This window comes from Liolophura sinensis, chromosome 8 (genome assembly GCF_032854445.1).
Source record: "Liolophura sinensis isolate JHLJ2023 chromosome 8, CUHK_Ljap_v2, whole genome shotgun sequence".
NCBI lineage: Eukaryota > Metazoa > Mollusca > Polyplacophora > Chitonida > Chitonidae > Liolophura > Liolophura sinensis.
Genome location: NC_088302.1, coordinates 12,108,031 through 12,127,231, shown reverse-complemented (window position 1 = coordinate 12,127,231; position 19,201 = coordinate 12,108,031). Strand labels below are relative to the sequence as shown.

General features: G+C 37.3%; 2 protein-coding genes across 3 annotated transcripts in view; both read left to right on the top strand.

The window, feature by feature from the left end:
• Nucleotides 1–5,458, top strand: part of LOC135472412 (uncharacterized) — a 35,127-nt gene extending 29,669 nt beyond the window's left edge. Inside the window, exons 9-10 of the mRNA XM_064751907.1 lie at nt 504–595; nt 2,075–5,458. Of these exons, the coding sequence (XP_064607977.1) occupies nt 504–595; nt 2,075–2,235 (253 nt within the window). The 3' untranslated portion in view covers nt 2,236–5,458. The remainder of the gene's footprint in view (nt 1–503; nt 596–2,074) is intronic.
• A 364-nt stretch (nt 5,459–5,822) lies between these two features.
• On the top strand, nt 5,823–15,465 carry LOC135473727 (coiled-coil domain-containing protein 122-like). Of its 2 annotated transcripts, none has more exons than XM_064753594.1 (11): nt 5,823–5,918; nt 7,636–7,754; nt 8,040–8,132; nt 10,053–10,225; nt 10,902–10,917; nt 11,380–11,493; nt 11,778–11,859; nt 12,270–12,397; nt 13,138–13,277; nt 13,706–13,762; nt 14,833–15,464. In XM_064753594.1, exons 1-11 carry the CDS (start codon nt 5,899–5,901, stop codon nt 14,965–14,967), a joined length of 1,077 nt encoding a protein of 358 aa, XP_064609664.1. In that variant the 5' UTR covers nt 5,823–5,898; the 3' UTR covers nt 14,968–15,464. The 2 variants fall into 2 exon arrangements, with proteins under 2 accessions (XP_064609664.1, XP_064609665.1); XM_064753595.1 differs by having other exon boundaries at nt 5,893–5,918; nt 7,636–7,777; nt 14,833–15,465.
• Nucleotides 15,466–19,201: the final 3,736 nt, after the last annotated feature.

Sequence of the window (19,201 nt, the reverse complement as noted above, 5' to 3'; positions counted from 1 at the left end):
GGGTGTAGATCTCTAGTTTCTTCTATATAATGCGGAATCAGAATTGATAAATTGGTAATTTGTTTGTTCTCATGTAATGGTTAAATGATTCACAGTGGGTGACATTGGGATTTGAATTCTGATGTCCACATCTGAAATTCAGGAAAATTCCCACAAACTACTGCTTGTGTTTGTACTGGAAAGATGGCCATGTTACACTGCTCCCCACTTAAAATTTAAATCCTCCTCTCTTCCTAGACTCTCACATTCACAGGAGGCCTGAGTTCCTACGAAACCTATTGGTCATGGCACTAGTGTATTGGACACCTCTTGGTCCAGTGAAAAACTGATTAAGTAGCTTAAGTTTCATGATGTTATCAGAGTTTGGGTTGGCTGAGAGATGGTGTACTACATTTTTAATAACCTGGCATATAAATTTGAAGAACATGTGAGAGATTTGAAGAAGTTGTGCTTACTTCTTCTGTCCAGTTTGATGCAGTTTAATAATTTTTGTGTTTTGACAGAATTTACAAGAATGCCCCATCAGAAATCACAGTGTCTGGGCTGGATTGTAAGTCTTCTGTGAAGATCAACACAAAGCTCTTCTCTGATATTGGTAAGATTTTCCATAGAACTATGTAACACCAGATGTATATATGAGGGAATGAGGCAGCTCATACACAAGCCACTGGATGTACAGGACATAATATAACGACTCCCTCTGGAAATACCTGCAACAGCAATATTTCCAGTAAAGAAACAGAGATGGCAAAGCCACGTTGTTCCTTCCAAAATCAACGTCCGGCGAGTGCCGAAAATATTTATTACAGTTCAAACTTACATTTTAATCAAAGTAGTGACACAATAAGAACATAACGGGCTTCCATACTTTGTGACTTGGTATTTTGTGTACAGTCCAAAGCTACATAAATCTTATCCATTTAGTTCTCTCAATGTCACAGTGGTTAATTATCAGTATCAAGAAACATTATTTAAAGCAACTCTCAATATAATAAGCAAACAAAAAGCGATAGTTTATCAAATCTAGACAACATAAAGTTTTTACAATGGCGCTACCATGGTAACGATCGCTGATCGCCTGAAACTTCTGTTATGTCAAAATATTACAGTTTACTCAATGAAACAACCCAAATCACGTTACAGTTCGTTCAGGAACCATTAAATCTCATATTTGGCACATAGTACAATGATAAACATACCTGCAACAGCAATATTTCCAGTAAAGAAACAGAGATGGCAAAGCCACGTTATTCCTTCCGAAATCAACGTCCGGCGAGTGCGCCGACAATTGTTGCAAATTTGTAACTTACACAACAGAGAGTTAGCGGAATCGGACTACTAAATATAATAATATATTCAGCGTATGTGTATATTTAAGAAAAAGAAAAATGTATAAATGGGGGGCACTACAACACTGCCTTACAACTACACGTGTTTTCTTATATTAACGTGAAAACTTAATCCCATGAACTGCTTATTGTCACAAAGGACCCATTAACAATGGGAGTAGACAAATATAGAAACTCCCCTGCCCAAGGCCAGATTTGAACCAAGACCTTCTGTATTCTAGTGATTGATATCAGATAAGCATCTTAACCACCTGGGTCATAATCCGCTTCTGTTGTGCCTTGTTATTGGCACATACTGTAATCTGCTTGAAAAGTTATTTTGTTATCACCTCAGTAGTTGTTACCTTACAGAAACTAAACCAGAGATTTTTGCCCAAAAAACTGATCAGTACAAACCCAATCAGATTGTTGCTACTATTTTAGAATAGCCGATATAATTACCATTCACAAAATATTAACCATTTGGTAACGTGTGACCATTCGAAATCGGGAATAAAGTTTCTAATATTTATAAAGCAGGGCGCATTACGGCTTTTTCAAACTTTAGAATCATTTTAACATTATTAATAATATAGGTACAAGTCTTATATTTAGTGAAGGGCAATAATTTGAGGTATTCTTGGTACTTACAGATAATTTGATTTATTTAGCGAATATGGCCAAAAATCTCCAGTGTAACCTCTTTAAGTTCCTCTCCTAGTGATGAGTATTGATTGGTTTTTCAGTGTTGTGGAACCCGTGGGAGAAGGCAAGCGGCATGTCAGACTTTGGGGATGAGGAGTATCAGACAATGCTTTGTGTGGAGCCAGGATATCTGTACAAGACACAGGAGATTCACCCGCGACAGGTCTTCACCTTCAACTTGACCATGACCAGAGTACAGTAGATGGGTCACAGACAGAGTCTGTCCGTTGCTCATCTATGGTTGTTCCCATGCACATGACGCAGGAGATTCACCCATAGCAGGACTTCATGCTCTTTCAACCTGACCAAGACCAGAGCACAGTAGATGTGTCACAGACATAGTCTGCCCGTTGTCCATTTATTTTTTTTTCATTTTCAGACATCATACATGTATATGCACAACAGACATGGACATCGTCCTTTCGATTTATTCTTGTTTTCTTTTTTACTCCTGATATTCTGTAATTCGCAACTGTGCAGCAATAATGGACTTGAACTGAAACTCTCTTGTCGTATAATGTGTTCATTTCTGAAAGTTTTCAGTTTTTCTTGAAGAAAGGAGCACATTTTCATCTCACATCCTTGGTTAGTTTCACATTAATAGCAACAAACAAACCACATTCGAAGCGTTTATTTTGATTGTTTGTTTGGGATGAATGTGTCATTTGTCATTACCAAGCACCCTTTGGTCCACAATGCACATTTCATGTACTTCAATTCTCGCCACATTTACTACTGTTCACTTTTTATAAAGATGTCACTAACACCACGACTATTTGGAGGGTAAAAAGTTGAGGAATTTTTTCACTTTGTGATGTTTCAAACCTGAATTTGGGCCTTTGGTGCCAAATACATTACAGGACAAGAGAAAATTGTCTGTACACTCAGTGTAAGTACATGTAGGTGTTTGATCCATTTCTGTATACTCCATTTTCTACATAAACATTCCAAGTTTTTAGTACAGGTTCACACATAACATTTTGGGCATGTATCAAAGCATACCACATGATGATCTTTTAATTCCTTGAGAGAAATGAGATAATTGTTGTTATCTTTAAATGGGTGACATACAAACTGAAGCGTAGAGTACAGAAAAACTTAGTTGAGTATTTGCACTGACTGACTGATACTTCACTTTGCTGCTTGAACCAAACAAAACTACAAATATGATATGGTCCTAGATGTTTTTGTAAGAATATATATGAAAACTAAATGTTTTGCCAAGCTTTTGTTAGATGTGAATGTGTGGAAGTGCTACAGCAGGTGTGTTTTATGATGTGTGGAATTGATATTGTCTAGATACTTACTTGTAGCATTTTTGTCAAGTCCTTGCTTCTTAATGTCATTTATATTTTTGCATATGTAATATATCACCCCTGTATGTGAAGCAATATTGATATGAAAAGATATAAAAAGTGGCAGATAGAAATATTTAGATGCACACATCTATTGCTTTATGTTGTCAGATTTTGACTTTATATATTTAACATTTTCCTCACATAGAGTTGTATGTAGTTGTTGTATAGGTTTCATTTCATTTTATTGTACCTGGGATACAATGTCCAAGTGTATAGATATGAACTATGTGAATTTTCTATGTAGAGTGTAGCCTGGCAAACTGTTGTGGATGATAATTATTATCACATCATTTTGAGTATTTCTAGTTGTGGATACCTTTGTGGTGATTTTAAATTCTACAGTTTAATAGACAGTGAAATATTATAACTCGTGTTTGTAAAGAAAAGCACTAGAACCATGTAACACTTCTAACAGCCACATAAAAGTGATATGGAGACCATACTCATTGAAGTCTATGTAGTTATTGAATAGGTAGAGATCAATAATCAAAAACTACCATATATTGGTTTTGATTACAGAGGGTAATTTCATACTGAAACGGAAATAACAATGAACGTGATGTGTTGTTTTTTTTTCTTTTTCTTTATTGTGGAAAATTATTGATTGTTGGTCTGTTTAAAGGAAATTCTACTATCCATCCTGACCAATCAATCACAGCAATCAAGGTCACATGATCCTGAATCTAGACTTGTGGTGTACTGTTGTAAAATTACAGTTGTTGTCTGTTTTACCATTTAACCAAAAGATATTTACACTTTAAAAGGAAATACTCTTTTTGCGCCAGTAAGTCTTTGGCACAAAGCACAGCAACATGTTTTCCATTTTTCTGATTCACTATACAGGTAGGGTTTATTAGGTAAAGTTTTTACTACTTTTCTTTACAAGCTCCACATGTACTCTGTGTTTAGAAAGTAACTTTGTTATTTAGAAGAACATTTTTGAACAAAAGTTACTTCGCTGTGTAAAACGTAGATTTTCTCATGAAGATTTCTTCTGGGGATGTATTAGCTGTCTTCTTTTTTCTTCTTCATGTATATCTGTGAAGATGATGAAGAAATGTAGTCTGAAAGAACTAATTTCAGTTGGGTTCCATACATAAAATGATTAAAGAGAGATAGCAACGGAGATGAATTGATTAAGGCCACATGTCCGACAGTTTAATAAAAGGACATAATCCTCAAAATAAGATTAAATCAGACACTCAACATACAGTTAATATGAATTTTTAAAAAAAATTTTATTTTTTTTTTTTCATTTGTATTTGTGAATGATTGGATAAATGTAGCCTAAGAAATGTCATTTAAAACTATAATTTCACATTTATCTTTTAACACAAACTTTAAGAAGTTATTGAAATTTATTTGTTATATTGTTATGTACTAATTTTAATGATACGTTAGTATTTAGGACATGGTTTTTTAAAATCCTCATTACTTTACATATACATATTATTCAGCTGTGGATAGACTTTTCCCTCAAAACATTTCCTTTAAGGCCAGAAGAATTAATTGTGGAGTCAGGATGGACATGTGGAATTCAAAAGTAGAATTTTTCAGGAAAGATATATTGTGTTTCTGTTCAAACTTATATTTGTGGAAAAGATCTGCCGATTTGAAAACTTCAGCTGAGGGTTTTACAAAATTTAACTGTCTGCCTTTACATTAATTTATTAGATCTTATTTTTATCACTACTGTGTAATTTTTGACCGTTTATTAGTGTTTATCAAAACTATTTATATGAAATCATATATGCAAAACTCGATCATGCTTATATTATTGATGCCACATGAGATTTGGCAGTTATATAGTACGTGCAGAAGTTTGTATTTAATTTTATACATGTATATATGGCCATGGTATATGAGAAATTTATCTATTTAAACATTTGCAAAGATTTATATTGTCAACCGTGATGTACTTTTGTGGTGTATTTATTATTTTTTTTCTCATTAGTTTTTAGTCTTACATTGTACAGTATGGCATTTTCTTCCTTTAATCTTGTGTATAAGAAAATAAGCATCATTGTTTCAGTAAATTAGGATTATGTAATAAATTCTTATATATTTTGTCACACAAACATGTGTAGCTTATTTCGCCTATGCGACTGGCATTGATATAAAGCTCTCATAAGTGAAAAACGTATTTATTTTTTTTTATGAATCACTGTGGACAAGATTTGTCTCCCCTAAAGCGCTTGAAATCATCCCCCTTGATCCACACAACCTGGACAAAAAACGGCCAATATTCATAACTGAGATAGAACATGCAATCATTAACAACTTGATTATTTACTCCATAACCCTCTGAAGTGGTAGCAACGTGTAGAATAAGAGTAATGTCATTTAGAACGGAGAAAAATGTAAACCACTGCTCATCCAGACGGTACAGCTAGCTACGCCCCCTGGTGGTTGAAACTGCAAACTGTTATACCAGTATAGCAGACGACATTGTAACTTAACGGTCTCTCGAAGAAACTTAAGAAATTAGCCCAACTTTTGCCGGCAAGATGTCATCGAAAACATGCTGGTAAAATAGTTTGGGTAGTTAATTACTCCTGCATCTGTAGGCTTAGTATATAGCCTGATACATGCCGGCGTATGGCTAACAAATAGCAGTGGATCGTTTGACTTGGTGAATTAGTTTGGAAATGAAGCCAGGAAACGAGAGCTCTCCGATTTTCCTCCACCCATAAACCTGACAGCTGTCTTATATTATTAGTTATAATTTAAAAATATAAGTGAAATATTCGTATGAAAGTACAGCGTTAAAGTAAAGTAAATAAAAAGGTTTCACATTCAATGGCTTTTGAATATGAATGAAGTCAGCGTGTTCAGTCGAGAAATTTTCTGGTTGAACCTACATGGCCCCCCAGCTTTGAGTTCCTCCCAGCTCGAATCCTGAACTAAACTTGACAGCTGTACAAACTTATCACAATAGTACCACAACAGCAAACTTCCAGTCTAATCTACATGTACTATTACAGTGCATATTAGCAAACTTAAAAGCTGCCAAACTGCATGTATTTTATCACAGACAGCCCATAATACATTCAGTCAGGATACCCAGTGATCTCATCTTTGCACCACTGCGCTGGTCACGTCAGGTTTGGTCGTGACTTGTCACATTGAGAGCGTGTGTTCATAATAGTTGTACTGGAACAAATTTAATTGGGGAAGAGGCTTTTTTTTTTTTTAATCCTGTGAGGTGGCACTAGTGTGAAGCAGGTCCATAAATCATTGTGACCTCAAAAATGGATTAAAGCACAACATGTGCCATGTTGTAATGTATTAGTTTCTCTTGTAATGTACTGTCAGTGTCACATGTTTAATGTGATGTCACCATGGTGAGCTGCATGGAAAGGAATATCTAACATCAATAAAATGATGTCAAGGCCTTGTTGCCAGGCATTAGACAGGTCACTATTATATGTGTGAGTGAGTGATTGCTTGAAGTTTAACGTCGTACTTAACAATTTTTCAGTCATATGACAACGAAGGAATCCTTAGGGTGCATATAATGTGCCTCCTTGTTGCAGGAAGGATTTCCACCGCTCTTTTATCTAGTGTTGCTTCACTGAGATGGCTTACCGAAGGCAAGTAAGCCACCCTGCCCTAGCCATTATACTGATACGGGTCAAGCAGTCGTTGCACTATTCCCTTCATGCTGAATGCCAAGCGAAGAAGTTACAACTTCCTCTTGTAAGGTCTTAGGTGTGACACGACCCAGTATTGATCCTAGGTCTACCGCTACCAATGCAGACATTATATGTGTGATCACTTAAGTCAGTGACATGTGGTTAGAATTTCATACCGGTAGTCCACACTGTTTATCAGTTGATGGTCCAGGTCTACAAAGGTAAACTCTAACACACCTCTAACTGACAGCCAGTTGTCAAAATGGATGGTGTAATAATTGGACATGATATCAAGTGTAATGGAGAGTTTTGGGAAAAAAAGACGGTTGTGTTAACATTATACCTGTATGGCTTGTTTACACGCTCTGGACTGGTTGGGATGTGCTTATGTGCATAGGGATGAAAATCTTTGTTATTTTAGAAAGGAATTAATTAATAATGCAACACTAATGTAATTTATTTGGTGAAATTCGGGTGTGTTAGAAAAGTAGCCCTCGCCCTCATTGCATAGCTTACATCTATCTTTGTGAAACATTTTCTGTCATATATAACAGTGCATCAGTATTTGTTTTTGTTTTTCTGGCATTTATTGATGTTTTTTCTCCACAGGCCCCCAAAGAGGCAAAGACTTGTTGAAATGGGAGCAGATGGAGTGTGTAACATCATATCACCCAATGGAGGATTACAGCCATTGACAACCAGACCTCAAGCCACAGTGGAAATGACAGGTTTTCTCTCTCCTGATAATTAGGTGTAACATATTTCTGTAGATATCAAACACAACAATGACATAACAAACCTCATGTACAGAAAACAAGATAGTACAGTTTGTTGGATTTCTCAGGTGAACATTTAACATAGCTGACACAAGTCTATCCTGCTTGAATGGTCTTTTATGCAGATGAGACATGATTAGTATCAGGTTTGTGTGAAACACATCAATGATTAATTTTTATTTAATACATGTATACCAATTGTATTACTAAAATCTGCCATTCCCGTTCCTTTGACAGGTTCACCAGCTTTTATGGCATCTTCCCAAAATGCCTCAAACTTGACAACCACTCTTTTACAAATATCACCTTATAGGACACAACAAAGTTCAGGTAATTCAGCATGTCAGTAACATCTAGAAAGTAAACATAGAACGAAGTATCACTGCCTGTTGCCATGGGTCTGCCAGCTTTGTTATGCCATGATCCACTGTCAGCATCTTACACCTCCATGGACACCTGTACTTTGTCAGTGTCTTCATTCCCCTGTAACAGGTTTTGACAAAAGTTTTGAGGATATTTTTAGTTTTGGCTCTGACATGTAACAGTATAAAATGTCACAGAATATATTATTGATTCTTCCCAGTCAGAAAATAATTAGTACAGCTAATATAGTAACTTTTTCAATTTGTTATCGTTAAATTGATATATTTTCCTTTTTCCTTTTCTGTGTTTTGAATTAACCCTGTCGTTGCACTAGAGCTCAACTTTGTGACATCAGTCATCAAGGCCATGTGACCTAGATTTCAGTCAAAGTTTGCTTGCTGTTTTTGTTAATATACTTAAGTTTAGACTCTGACATGAAATGACTTGTGATGTATTTTTCATTTGTTACAAGCCCTTGGCAGAAGTTACACACACTCGTTCAATAACTTTGATATAGTGGACCACTCATTGTATATCCACTATTTATTATCCCTGGGAGTTTTTTCTCTGCTATCTGAATGTCTAGCTACCCACCTGGTCTGACAAAACATCACACAATACGGTACTTACATTGGGAGCGCATGAAATTTAATGTAGGCCAATACTTCATTTCGGGGCAGCACAGATGACGATTACTGGGCATAAAAGCTTGTGACTTTTAAAAGCCTAAACTATCAGCATGTCAGTACTATCTAGAAAATAAATATAGAACGAAGTGTCACTATCTCGTCTCAGGTCTGCCAGCTTTGCCATGTCGTGACCCACTGTTGGCATCTAATACCTCCATGGATGCTCATACCTTGTCAGTCTCCCCCGTCCCCTGTAACAAGTTCTAACGACAGTTTTGAAGATATTCTTTGTCCTGGCTCCGACATGTGACGGTTTGTTTGGTGACTTTTGACTCATGATCGACATGTGATTTTGTTGCTTCAGCTGTTTAACTACACACATACAGTATCCCTTTAAATAGGTTCCATCAACATCATATCAGTTGTACTCCGAGCATTTTTGTTTGTAAATATGTTCTCTTAAGTGACCCTTGACACTTATTTAATCATCTCTGTAGTAACTTATTGTCTCCATAGTAACTTAAACTGCCATTCAGTCATGTGAGTTTTCTGCTCCGTGTTCCCTCAGTGCTGGACACTAGTCCGTCTTGCTTAAAAGGGAGTCGTCTTCATGCAGGTGAGACATGATTAGCATCGCCGTCTGTATGCGGCGTCGGAGAAGTATGTGGAGGAAACACTAACAACAGCCCATTTCTTGTAGAATTTAATAAAGCTCTTCGGAATAATGAAATTATTATCATGGTTGATTGAGGGGGCATAATATAGCTTCATCAACATCTCTTCATATTTCCATGATTCAGTGGTATATGTCACCATTTTTCAGCAATTTGTTTTCTAGAAAATATACCACAACCTAAAGACTACATGCTCAGGAATAAGCAAGGCCCCCCTCCCCCCCTTCCATGTGGGCTGCTGCTTTTTGTTGTTTATACTTTGTAGTTGCTAAGTGTATCTGTCAGCGAGTGGAAGTAATCTGTGGTCAAGGTAAAGATGTTGACCTACACATAGATTGCACGGCTTCTTGTTGATGATATCATATAGCTTGTTTTCATGTGTTTAAACAGTATGCGGTACCAACCTATCCTTCCTGCAGTTGGAGCAACCCTGTTGAATGCTCTGACGTTACTCTTCAACAACAGTGTGGAGTCACATGAAAAAATTCTCTGCATATATGTTCCAGTGTATGTAGTCCACATCTTTATTCTCTTTGTAGTATGCATTTGGCAGATGTGTTACAAATAGATTTATATGCTTGAAGGTGGTCAGAAGTTGTCTCTGTGTAATTCAAGCCTGGATATGGAGAGTGAGATGGTAGATCAGGCTCTGGACAGTGTGGCAAGTCTTCCCGATGCAGTCAGTGAAGCGGTCTTGATGCATAAAGACCAGTCCACAGAAATTCAACGACAACATGTCATACTGGACACCCTCAGGGTAATTGTCTTCATGTAAATTCAAGTTTCCTAAATGTAAACACTGCTCGTGCTTGTGATGTTTATTTCTGTCTATATATGGCTTATGTTAAATGAGACTCCCATGCCAAGCCATACTAGCTTTATAATAGTTATTTTAGATTCAACTCCTGTTTATGTTAGCTGACATTTCAAGATTAGTTATTGCATTAGTTATTGTTACTAATTCTAGCCAAAGTTTTTACCTGGTCAAATTCTTATGCACAGAGATTTCTTGGATTTGACTGAAACCTTGCTGTTGTCTGGGACTAACATATAAGTCCCAGTTTTTAATTGTAACTGTATTGGCTGGTACAACTAATCTTGGCATCACTATAAACATGGCATGTGTGAAGAGTGAGGCTGCAGACTTTATGTGCTAAACTTTTCAGTCCAGTGTAGTGTTAAAAGATGTGCAACATAATACATCTGTTTGGTGTTTTACACTGTATCCAAGAATATTTCGCTCTTACAACAGCGGACAACATTATGGTGGTAGGAAACTGGGCAGAGCCCGAGGGAAACCCATGACCATCCACAGGTTGCTTTCAGACCTCCCATGTATGGCCGGAGAAGACTGCATGATATAAAACATAATATAGCGCCAATGGCTATATTTCAGTCAGTAAACTTATACTGTGAGTTCTATTATATTTCAGGGAAAGTTTAAAGAAGGTAATTGAAAAGAAGAATGTTACATGTGAGAAATTTTTTTTTTTCGGTTGTGTTTTTAAAATTTTAAATGAACATAAACACCAGTACGGTTCCTTATTAAGATTTTATTTTAACTTATGAACTGCTTTTTTTTTCCCTAAAAGTGAAATGTACATGTACCATTGCTGTGATCAATATGCACCTGTTTCTTTGCCCCTCACTGCACACTCTTACAAACTTCATTGCAAGGGGAAACTGAAATTCAATCGTAAACAGTTTTATTTTATACTAGGATTGGTGTGAATGATTCCCATGAATCGTTCATGGATCTTTGTCATGAAATCAATTGTTCATGAATCTTTGTCATGAATGATTTCTCATGAATTGTTCATGAATCTTTGTCATGAATGATTTCTCATGAATCATTCATTGAAGAAATCATGTAGTAGATTTTTAGCTCTTCAATAATAATGAGTTTTGCAGCACAAAAGAGACGTGAAGCAACTCTAGAGGACATAGCTCATGTGACGAGACAAATATATCTTACTGAGGATCGGGTGTTAGAGAAGAAACGGCTCTGTGAAGCACATGAAACAAGTGAGTCAAGAGATGTATGAACAACATAAATAAATGAAAATGAATGCATAAAACAAGCCATTAAACACCGAACAAAAAAAGTAAAGACATGAGAGTACTGGTGATTAAGGTAAAACTATGAGCAATATGAAAATAAAATATAAATAAAAATGTATGTAATATCTCATAATAAAATATGTCTCCTATCCAGAGAACAGTGATTATGACAGCGTTTAGTTAAAGAAAAAATTGACGAAATACAATTTGTAAATTTGTGTCAAATTTGTATTCATTATGCATTTCAGAGCTAAACTATTTGCTCTCAAAAGTTGAGGAATTGAAATCACGGCTGGTTAGAGAGATGCAAGAAAAGAAATTAACACAGGAGTGAGTGTTGCCTGTACTTACCAGCTCCATCAATCAAAAGCTTTTCAGACTGCATGTTTCATCTGCATGAGTTCTAAAAGTATCCACATATTTATATATATTAACAAAAATATAGTCCCAATGATCAACTGAAGAAAGGTTCATGGATTTCCTTTCTGTAAGTGTCAACTGTAATTAACTAGAATGTTGATAGAAAGACTCTTTTTTAATAATCCTCGGTATTCATGGGCAGAGGAGTAAAAATGACTGCTGACAGCAAATGACATTGAAAGATAGAAGTCTAGGGCTAAGATAGGTAATTTTAGTAACAGCAAAAATAATCAGTTTGTACCATATTAAATGGTATATGGTCCATATAGTTTATGTATGTTCAGGTTCCATAGATTTTAATTTCTGTTATTATTTATTAGAAAATTTCAGGAGTACAGAAAAAAGATGGTGGTCCACAGAGAGCTAACACATAAATATGAAGAGGAGTTTCCAGTTCAGAAGAAATTGCGGGAAATGAAACTCGAAGTGACAGAACTAAGAAATCTACGTATGTGCTAATAGAAAAAGATCAAATTCAAACTTTGTTTGCATCAGTTATTTAGATAATGAAAATGGGGTTCCAACCGCTTTGAGTTCAAGTGCAGCTCAAGCTGGCTTCCTCTTTGGCAGTACGCGGAAAGATTTGTCATCAACCTGTAGATGGTCGTGGGTTTCCCCCAGGCGCTGCCCAGTTCCTGTCCACCATAATGCTGGTTGCCATCGTATGAATAAAATATTCTTGAGTACTACGTAAAACACAAATCAAATAAAAAAGGATAATTGGGCTCTTGAAAGGCATGGAAATTGAAAGTAACTCGGTTTTTTTTATTGTGGTTGGGCCTGGAAAAGCCTTGAAATGTAGAGTACAGAACAAATCTGTGTTCATGTGCAATATGCTGCATTTTCACAGAGAGTTGATTTCCAGTGTCTTAAAAATTGCTGAATGCATTGTTGTGTATGTGTGAAAAACTATTTTAATTTACCATTAGTTTGCATTGCTCTAAGCTTGTAAAAGTGTAATATTTATTTCAAGTAGCCTTGAAAATATAAATTTCGATCATGGAAAAGTTTTGAAAAAGTCTGGAAAATATGGAAATCTTCAAAGTGAACAAACTCTCTAAAAATGCGTGTTGAATTAATAAGGAATTCAATGAGTGAACAAACCACATGCTAATGTCTACACAGGCTTAATCATAAGCATTACCTTTACTGATTCCATGTTTCATTGTAATGAGCACTTGTGCACAGGTGAAGGCATTACATCCAACAAAGCAGAGACAGAAAGAATAACTTCAGGGGCAGCTGTTCAAGACTTGCATCAGCAGCAACAAAACCTAGAACAGGAGTGCCAGCAAGTTGAGAAGAGAATAGCAGAACTTAAATCAGAAGTAAGATTTTTAAATCTGTTTTTAGCTATATTTGCAACACAGTTTTTTATACTGTAAAATAAATGTAGCCATTTTGGGTGTGGCCCGGGGACAGTTGATTTAGGTGCTTTCTTTTCAGTCACTAGGGGCTTCAAATCTAGTCTTGCATGGGGAATTTTAAGCTCTTAAAGTTTGTGGAGCCTTGATTCTCATGCGCTGATTTGTGCAGTGCCACATTCTTTAAAGATTATCAAGCGAGAGAGTATGTCAGTAACGTGCCAAATGCTGGTGGTTTACCTTAAGCTCTCTGGTTTCCTTCAGCCATGATATTGACTGCCGCCCATTGTGTAAGCAAAAAATTCATGTGTATTGCATTGAGCAATAGTTAAATAAATAAATAAAATTAGTCATCTTACCTCAGTGCTGTGATTAGTGGTTTTCTGTTACAGATTGCTGAACAACAAGCCAAGGAGACCCAGATTACTCAGAATACTGAAGTTTTGCACGTAAGAAAATAACAGAATATATGTAAGGTTCCTTTAATACCTATAGCTTTATTTATCTGACTGATGTTGTATACCATATTTAATAATATTTTTCTTGCTCTATTTATCTGACTGGTGTTTTGTGCAACACTTAAGAATATTTCTCTAGTAATTTGTAACATGTGTAAAACATACTTTCAAATGACCTGGTTGTACTTTGTGAATCTGCAGTAATAAATATTGTTAGATCAGCTTTCTGATATTTTCATTTTTATTTGCATGGCAACACTACTGTTTATACATGTATTTAACCATTTTTAATCTTAAGCTTAACAAAATACATGTACAAATGACTGTTGCATTCTGTCAAGCTGTAGCATCCAATGTCTTGCATACATTTAAATACTATGATTCTGGTAAATGTTTAGCAGGATACTGTATAATATACAAGTATGCTTTTTTGTCTTCACAATTTAAATAAAAGCTCTTGCTGGCGTCCTCTCCGTCCATACATGGCAAGGTCTGCCAGCGACCTGCATATGGTCATGGGTTTCCCCCAGGCTCTGCTCGGTTTCCTCCCACCATAATGCTGGCCGCTGCTGGAAAATTGAAATATTTTTGAATATTGCATAAAACACCAGTCAAATAAATAAATGAATAGAATTTAAATGGCATGCCTAGGTTGTGAAAGCATAAGTCAGGTGTTTAATTCATCTTGAAGACTTTAAAATGGGTTCTTGTGTCTATCTCTCTGTAACTTAGTTGATTTGTCTTTTCCAGTAATCTTCTGACACTACATAGATATGTTACTTGAAAATCATCCTGTAACAACAGCAAAATGTCATGGTCACATTTTGAAACTAATGTATTGAAAGAAATGTTGAACCCAAAGAAGACAACTTGTATATTTATTGTAATTCTCATCCACCTTGGACAAGTCACAACATGGCTTGGATTGTCTCAACAAATTGGATTCTCAATGTCAGATCTGTCACAATATCATATTTCACAGTATCGGGCAGAATATCATATCACATGTCATCATCAGAATATATGAAAATGTTTTTTTTATTTTCATTGTGTTCTGACAGAAGAGGAATGCAGCCCAGTTGACACGCCTCAAGCGCCAGCTGAAGGAAGTACAGTCTCACAACCGCCAGTGGCAGGAGAAAGCAGCACAGCTCCGTCAGCTGGTCTCTCAGGTCAGAAGACACCTAGAAGAGTGAAGTGCAAACGGGGAGGCTGGATGTCCAAACAGGTGATATCCAGAGGAGTTAACAAGATGCCTTTAGGGGTTAACAGGGGATGACTGGAGGAGGAAACAGAGGATGACTGGAGGAGGAAATAGGATGGCTGGAGGACAAAATGGCGGATGGCTGGAGGAGGAAATGAGGGATGGCTGGAGGAGAGAATAGGGGATGACTTGAGGGGGAATCAGGATGGCTGGAGGAGGAAATGAGATGGCTGTAGGAGTTAACAGGGGGTGGCTGGATGAGGAAACATGATTGCTAGAGAAGCTGGAGGAGGAACAGGGTATGGCTGGAGGGGGAAACAGGGTATGACTGGAGGAGGAAATAGGATGGCTGGAGGACAAAATGGCGGATGGCTGGAGGAGGAAACGAGGGATGGCTGGAGGACAAAAAGGGATGGCTGGAGGAGAGAATAGGGGATGACTTGAGGGGGAATCAGGATGGCTGGAGGAGGAAATGAGATGGCTGTAGGAGTTAACGGGGTGGCTGGATGAGGAAACATGATTGCAAGAGAAGCTGGAGGAGGAACAGGGTATGGCTGGAGGAGGAAACAGGGTATGGCTGGAGGAGGAAACAGGGTATGGCTGGAGGAGGAATCAGGATAGCTGGAGGAGGAACAGGGTATGGCTGGAGGAGGAAACAGGGTATGGCTGGAGGAGGAAACAAGGTATGGCTGGAGGAGGAAACAGGGTATGGCTGGAGGAGGAAACAGGGTATGGCTGGAGGAGGAAACAGGGTATGGCTGGAGGAGGAACAGGGTATGGCTGGAGGAGGAAACAGGGCGTGGCTGGAGGAGGAAACAGGGTTTTGGCTGGAGGAATAAACAGGATGCCTGTAGGAGTAAACAAGGGATGGCTGGAGAAGTGCCCACACCTACAGGGTGTGGTGATTAGATGGAAATGACATTGTGTTGGTCATGGTGCAATACACCAATACTGCAGCAATAACAGCAAAACAGAACTGAAAAGGAACTTTTTCTTCCAATAACTCTTTCCATGTAACATTTTCTGTTGACCAAGAGCAGAGAAAGTGTATAATAATTCACAACCTATTTAAGTACTTAACTAAGGTCATAACAGTCTTAAATTTTCATACACATTTGAACAAGTTTGTCAACTTTGTCTGACTTTATTACATAATCTGTAGATTGTTACACACATTTAACCAGTGACGACAGTGACAAGTGTTTACCCTTCCCTTAACTTGCCAGGAATAGGCAAACACGTTTTGCTGGTTAAATAAGCGTTGTAGATTATATACTTTCATTTCATTATGACTACTTCATATGGAATTATTTAGATTAGAATTAAGGTGACGAATGTGTGATTTGCTAAGCCTGGTTATTGTCTGCCTCACAGGCTGCCTCTGGGTGATTACATGGGTATTTGCCCCACATGTTATAGGCATTCATGTCCTTATCCTCGTACTGTTGCTGTATCATGTCACACCTCATACACAGGCAGCCTCTCTTCCACTTTGGCTGTTGAGTCTTCTCCTCTTTGTTCACGCCGTCGCTCATAGACTGTCCAGAAACCATGAACGACAACTGTTGGACAGGTGCTTGTCTAAGATCTGTCTGTGAATGATGGAACTTTGGCGTCTGATCCATTCGTCTCACATGATACTGGTTGACGACTGGTTTCCTGCAGAAGCTTGCTGACACTGCAAGGTTGGATGGAACTCTTTTGATCTTATACATGGGCAGCAGGTTAATGGGTGGGAGCATACTTTTGTTGGGGTTCTTCTCTTCATGAAGGGCTATGGACTGAGAGATGCTGACAAAGTGTTTGCTGTTTGTAGTGTCTGTGTTACAAAACTCCTGCTCCAGTATATCTGGCAAATCAGGTAGCGACCGTGACATCTGTTTTGTGTGCCTCTCACTCTGCTGCCACTGAAACAGAGTAAGAGTCAATATGATAAACATGATTTATTGGAAACTCTCACGATGTATCATTAGGGGTTTTTATGAAAATAAAACTTTCATCACACAATATTAAGTTTTAGCCAAGGAAACATATCCCCAAAACAAAATACACTTGGTCAAACTCATGACGTATATCCATCTCCAGTACTCCAAAAATGCTATTATTAAAATAGTTATGATATGGAGTAAGAGACTGGAGCTGAACGATAATGTTATTTCTGAACAGGTTAGCCAAGTAATGACAAATGCCTTGAATTTTGCATACAAAACCTGTATGCCACATATATTATGTCTCACCCGTGAGTGAAATGATGTGGCAGGAACAGCACCACAGGATTCATCATACCCTGGTGAGGGTTGTCGGGTAGGATAGTGTACATTCTCCACTCTCGCTGGTCTTTTGCCTTTATCGAGAGTTTTGCTACGCTGAAACTAGATACGAATGCCATATGCTGAGAGAATTTAATCAGTTATGTATTGGATTAACTTCAACGCCATACAAAAATTATTTTCCACTTATAGGATGATGATCAGTTTTGTGGGTGGAGGAAACTAAAAAGGCTTGGATAAACCACTGACCTGTAGCAAGTTAATGACAAACTCTCACGTCTGAAAACTACTAACTTCCACACAATTTTGGTCTTCAAAGACTGGACAGCTACATTGGCATTGTCCACAGCTAGCTCCTGCACCTCATGTTTTGTGGTATTGGCTCACCTTACTTTAATAATACTGAGCCATGTGAATTAGAATTTTTATTTTATTTTAACTAATACAGTGCATGTAGAATAGTTTTTCTTTTATAAACAATGACAGTAAAATACATTGGCGGAAACGCAGAGCCTTGGGCAGTTTCACAAAAGTATTTCCTCCTATTTCTTTGGCTCATTTCATATACCCATAAGGTATTACTGACAATTAAAATGATATTTATCATAGTTCAAGGGTACTTTGTTACTTGATTTTTTTGCTTTTTTCAAACTAAATATTAATCATGCATAGTTCAAACAGAAAAATAAAACATTTAGGACTTCCAAAATTGGTCTGCAGGTAAAACTCACATGGTACTCTGTTAGAGTCCTGTGCAGTGTGGGCAGGTACACCACAGAATTTCTGGCCGTCATCACTTTGACCTTCTTCAGGAAACCCGAGCTGGGACTCTTGTACACAGGCTTTATGGCGGGCAGAATTAGGTTCTCTGTGCTACTGCTCAAATCTGTGATTGACATCTTTTTATTTGGCGACGACATGGTTTCTAGGCTTCTGTTGGCTTCCCCTCTCATGGAGTGAAATACTGGACTTATACCATGAAATCAGTATTGTTCTTTGTGAACCACATACTGAGGATCTAATCTTTTTCGTCCTCTTCTTATTCCAGAATATATCTTTCTTAAATTTCTCCACTAAATCTGTGCACTTCTACTGCCAGAAGCTCTTCCAAACTTTCAGAAACCAGGCTGGAAGAGACAGAATATCTTGCAGATTTTCTGCTAATCCCAGAAGTTACGAATGGAGACAATCGCTGGTAGCAGTATCATACTGTCAAAACACATTATCAAAAGTTAAGTGAATGCCCGCTTGATATATACGTAAGACTTTAAAAGTTTACAAATGGATGTCAATGTAAAGACTAAAACAAACTTTGCACTGTCTAAAATTGTTCTTGAAACTATACCTTACTGAGGGTAAAGCAAGATTTAGGTGTAAAGAAAATCTGTCAGAGCCCATCCATGTTTAGGGTAGTCTCCTTCTCTAGCCCAACATACTGAGCCAGCATGAACCTCAAGGCTGCATGGGTAGTACAGTACCAGGGTGTGCAGATTATTACCTGTGCACTACAGATCAAAAGATTAAGCTGGAGTTTATCATGAATTATCCCAGGCCAACAATGACTGGGCCAACAAATAACAAGCGCAGGTTCCTGTGTGTGTGACTGTTCTCTGCTGTACAAAAGATTACTTCACAGTCTTTATGCGCTCTGGATTGTTTTGTTAACACCTTCTGTTTCGCTCCAAGTAATTTTATTAGTGCTACCTGCCTTATGTGGTACACAAGATCTTCTCGACACATTGTGTATACTGTGATTTTTCAACCTTTTGACATGTTTGCAAGGTGTTCATTCAAGCATATTCTGAAGGCATTATTCTGTATAAAATAATAAAATTATATACTTCTTGTAAAGCACTAAAAGTAGCTGACCAAACCAATATACTTTTGTCTCTAAAAATTTGCATAAATTGCACTTAAAGTTGTAAGATAACATATTAATCAATCTTTAGAAAAAAA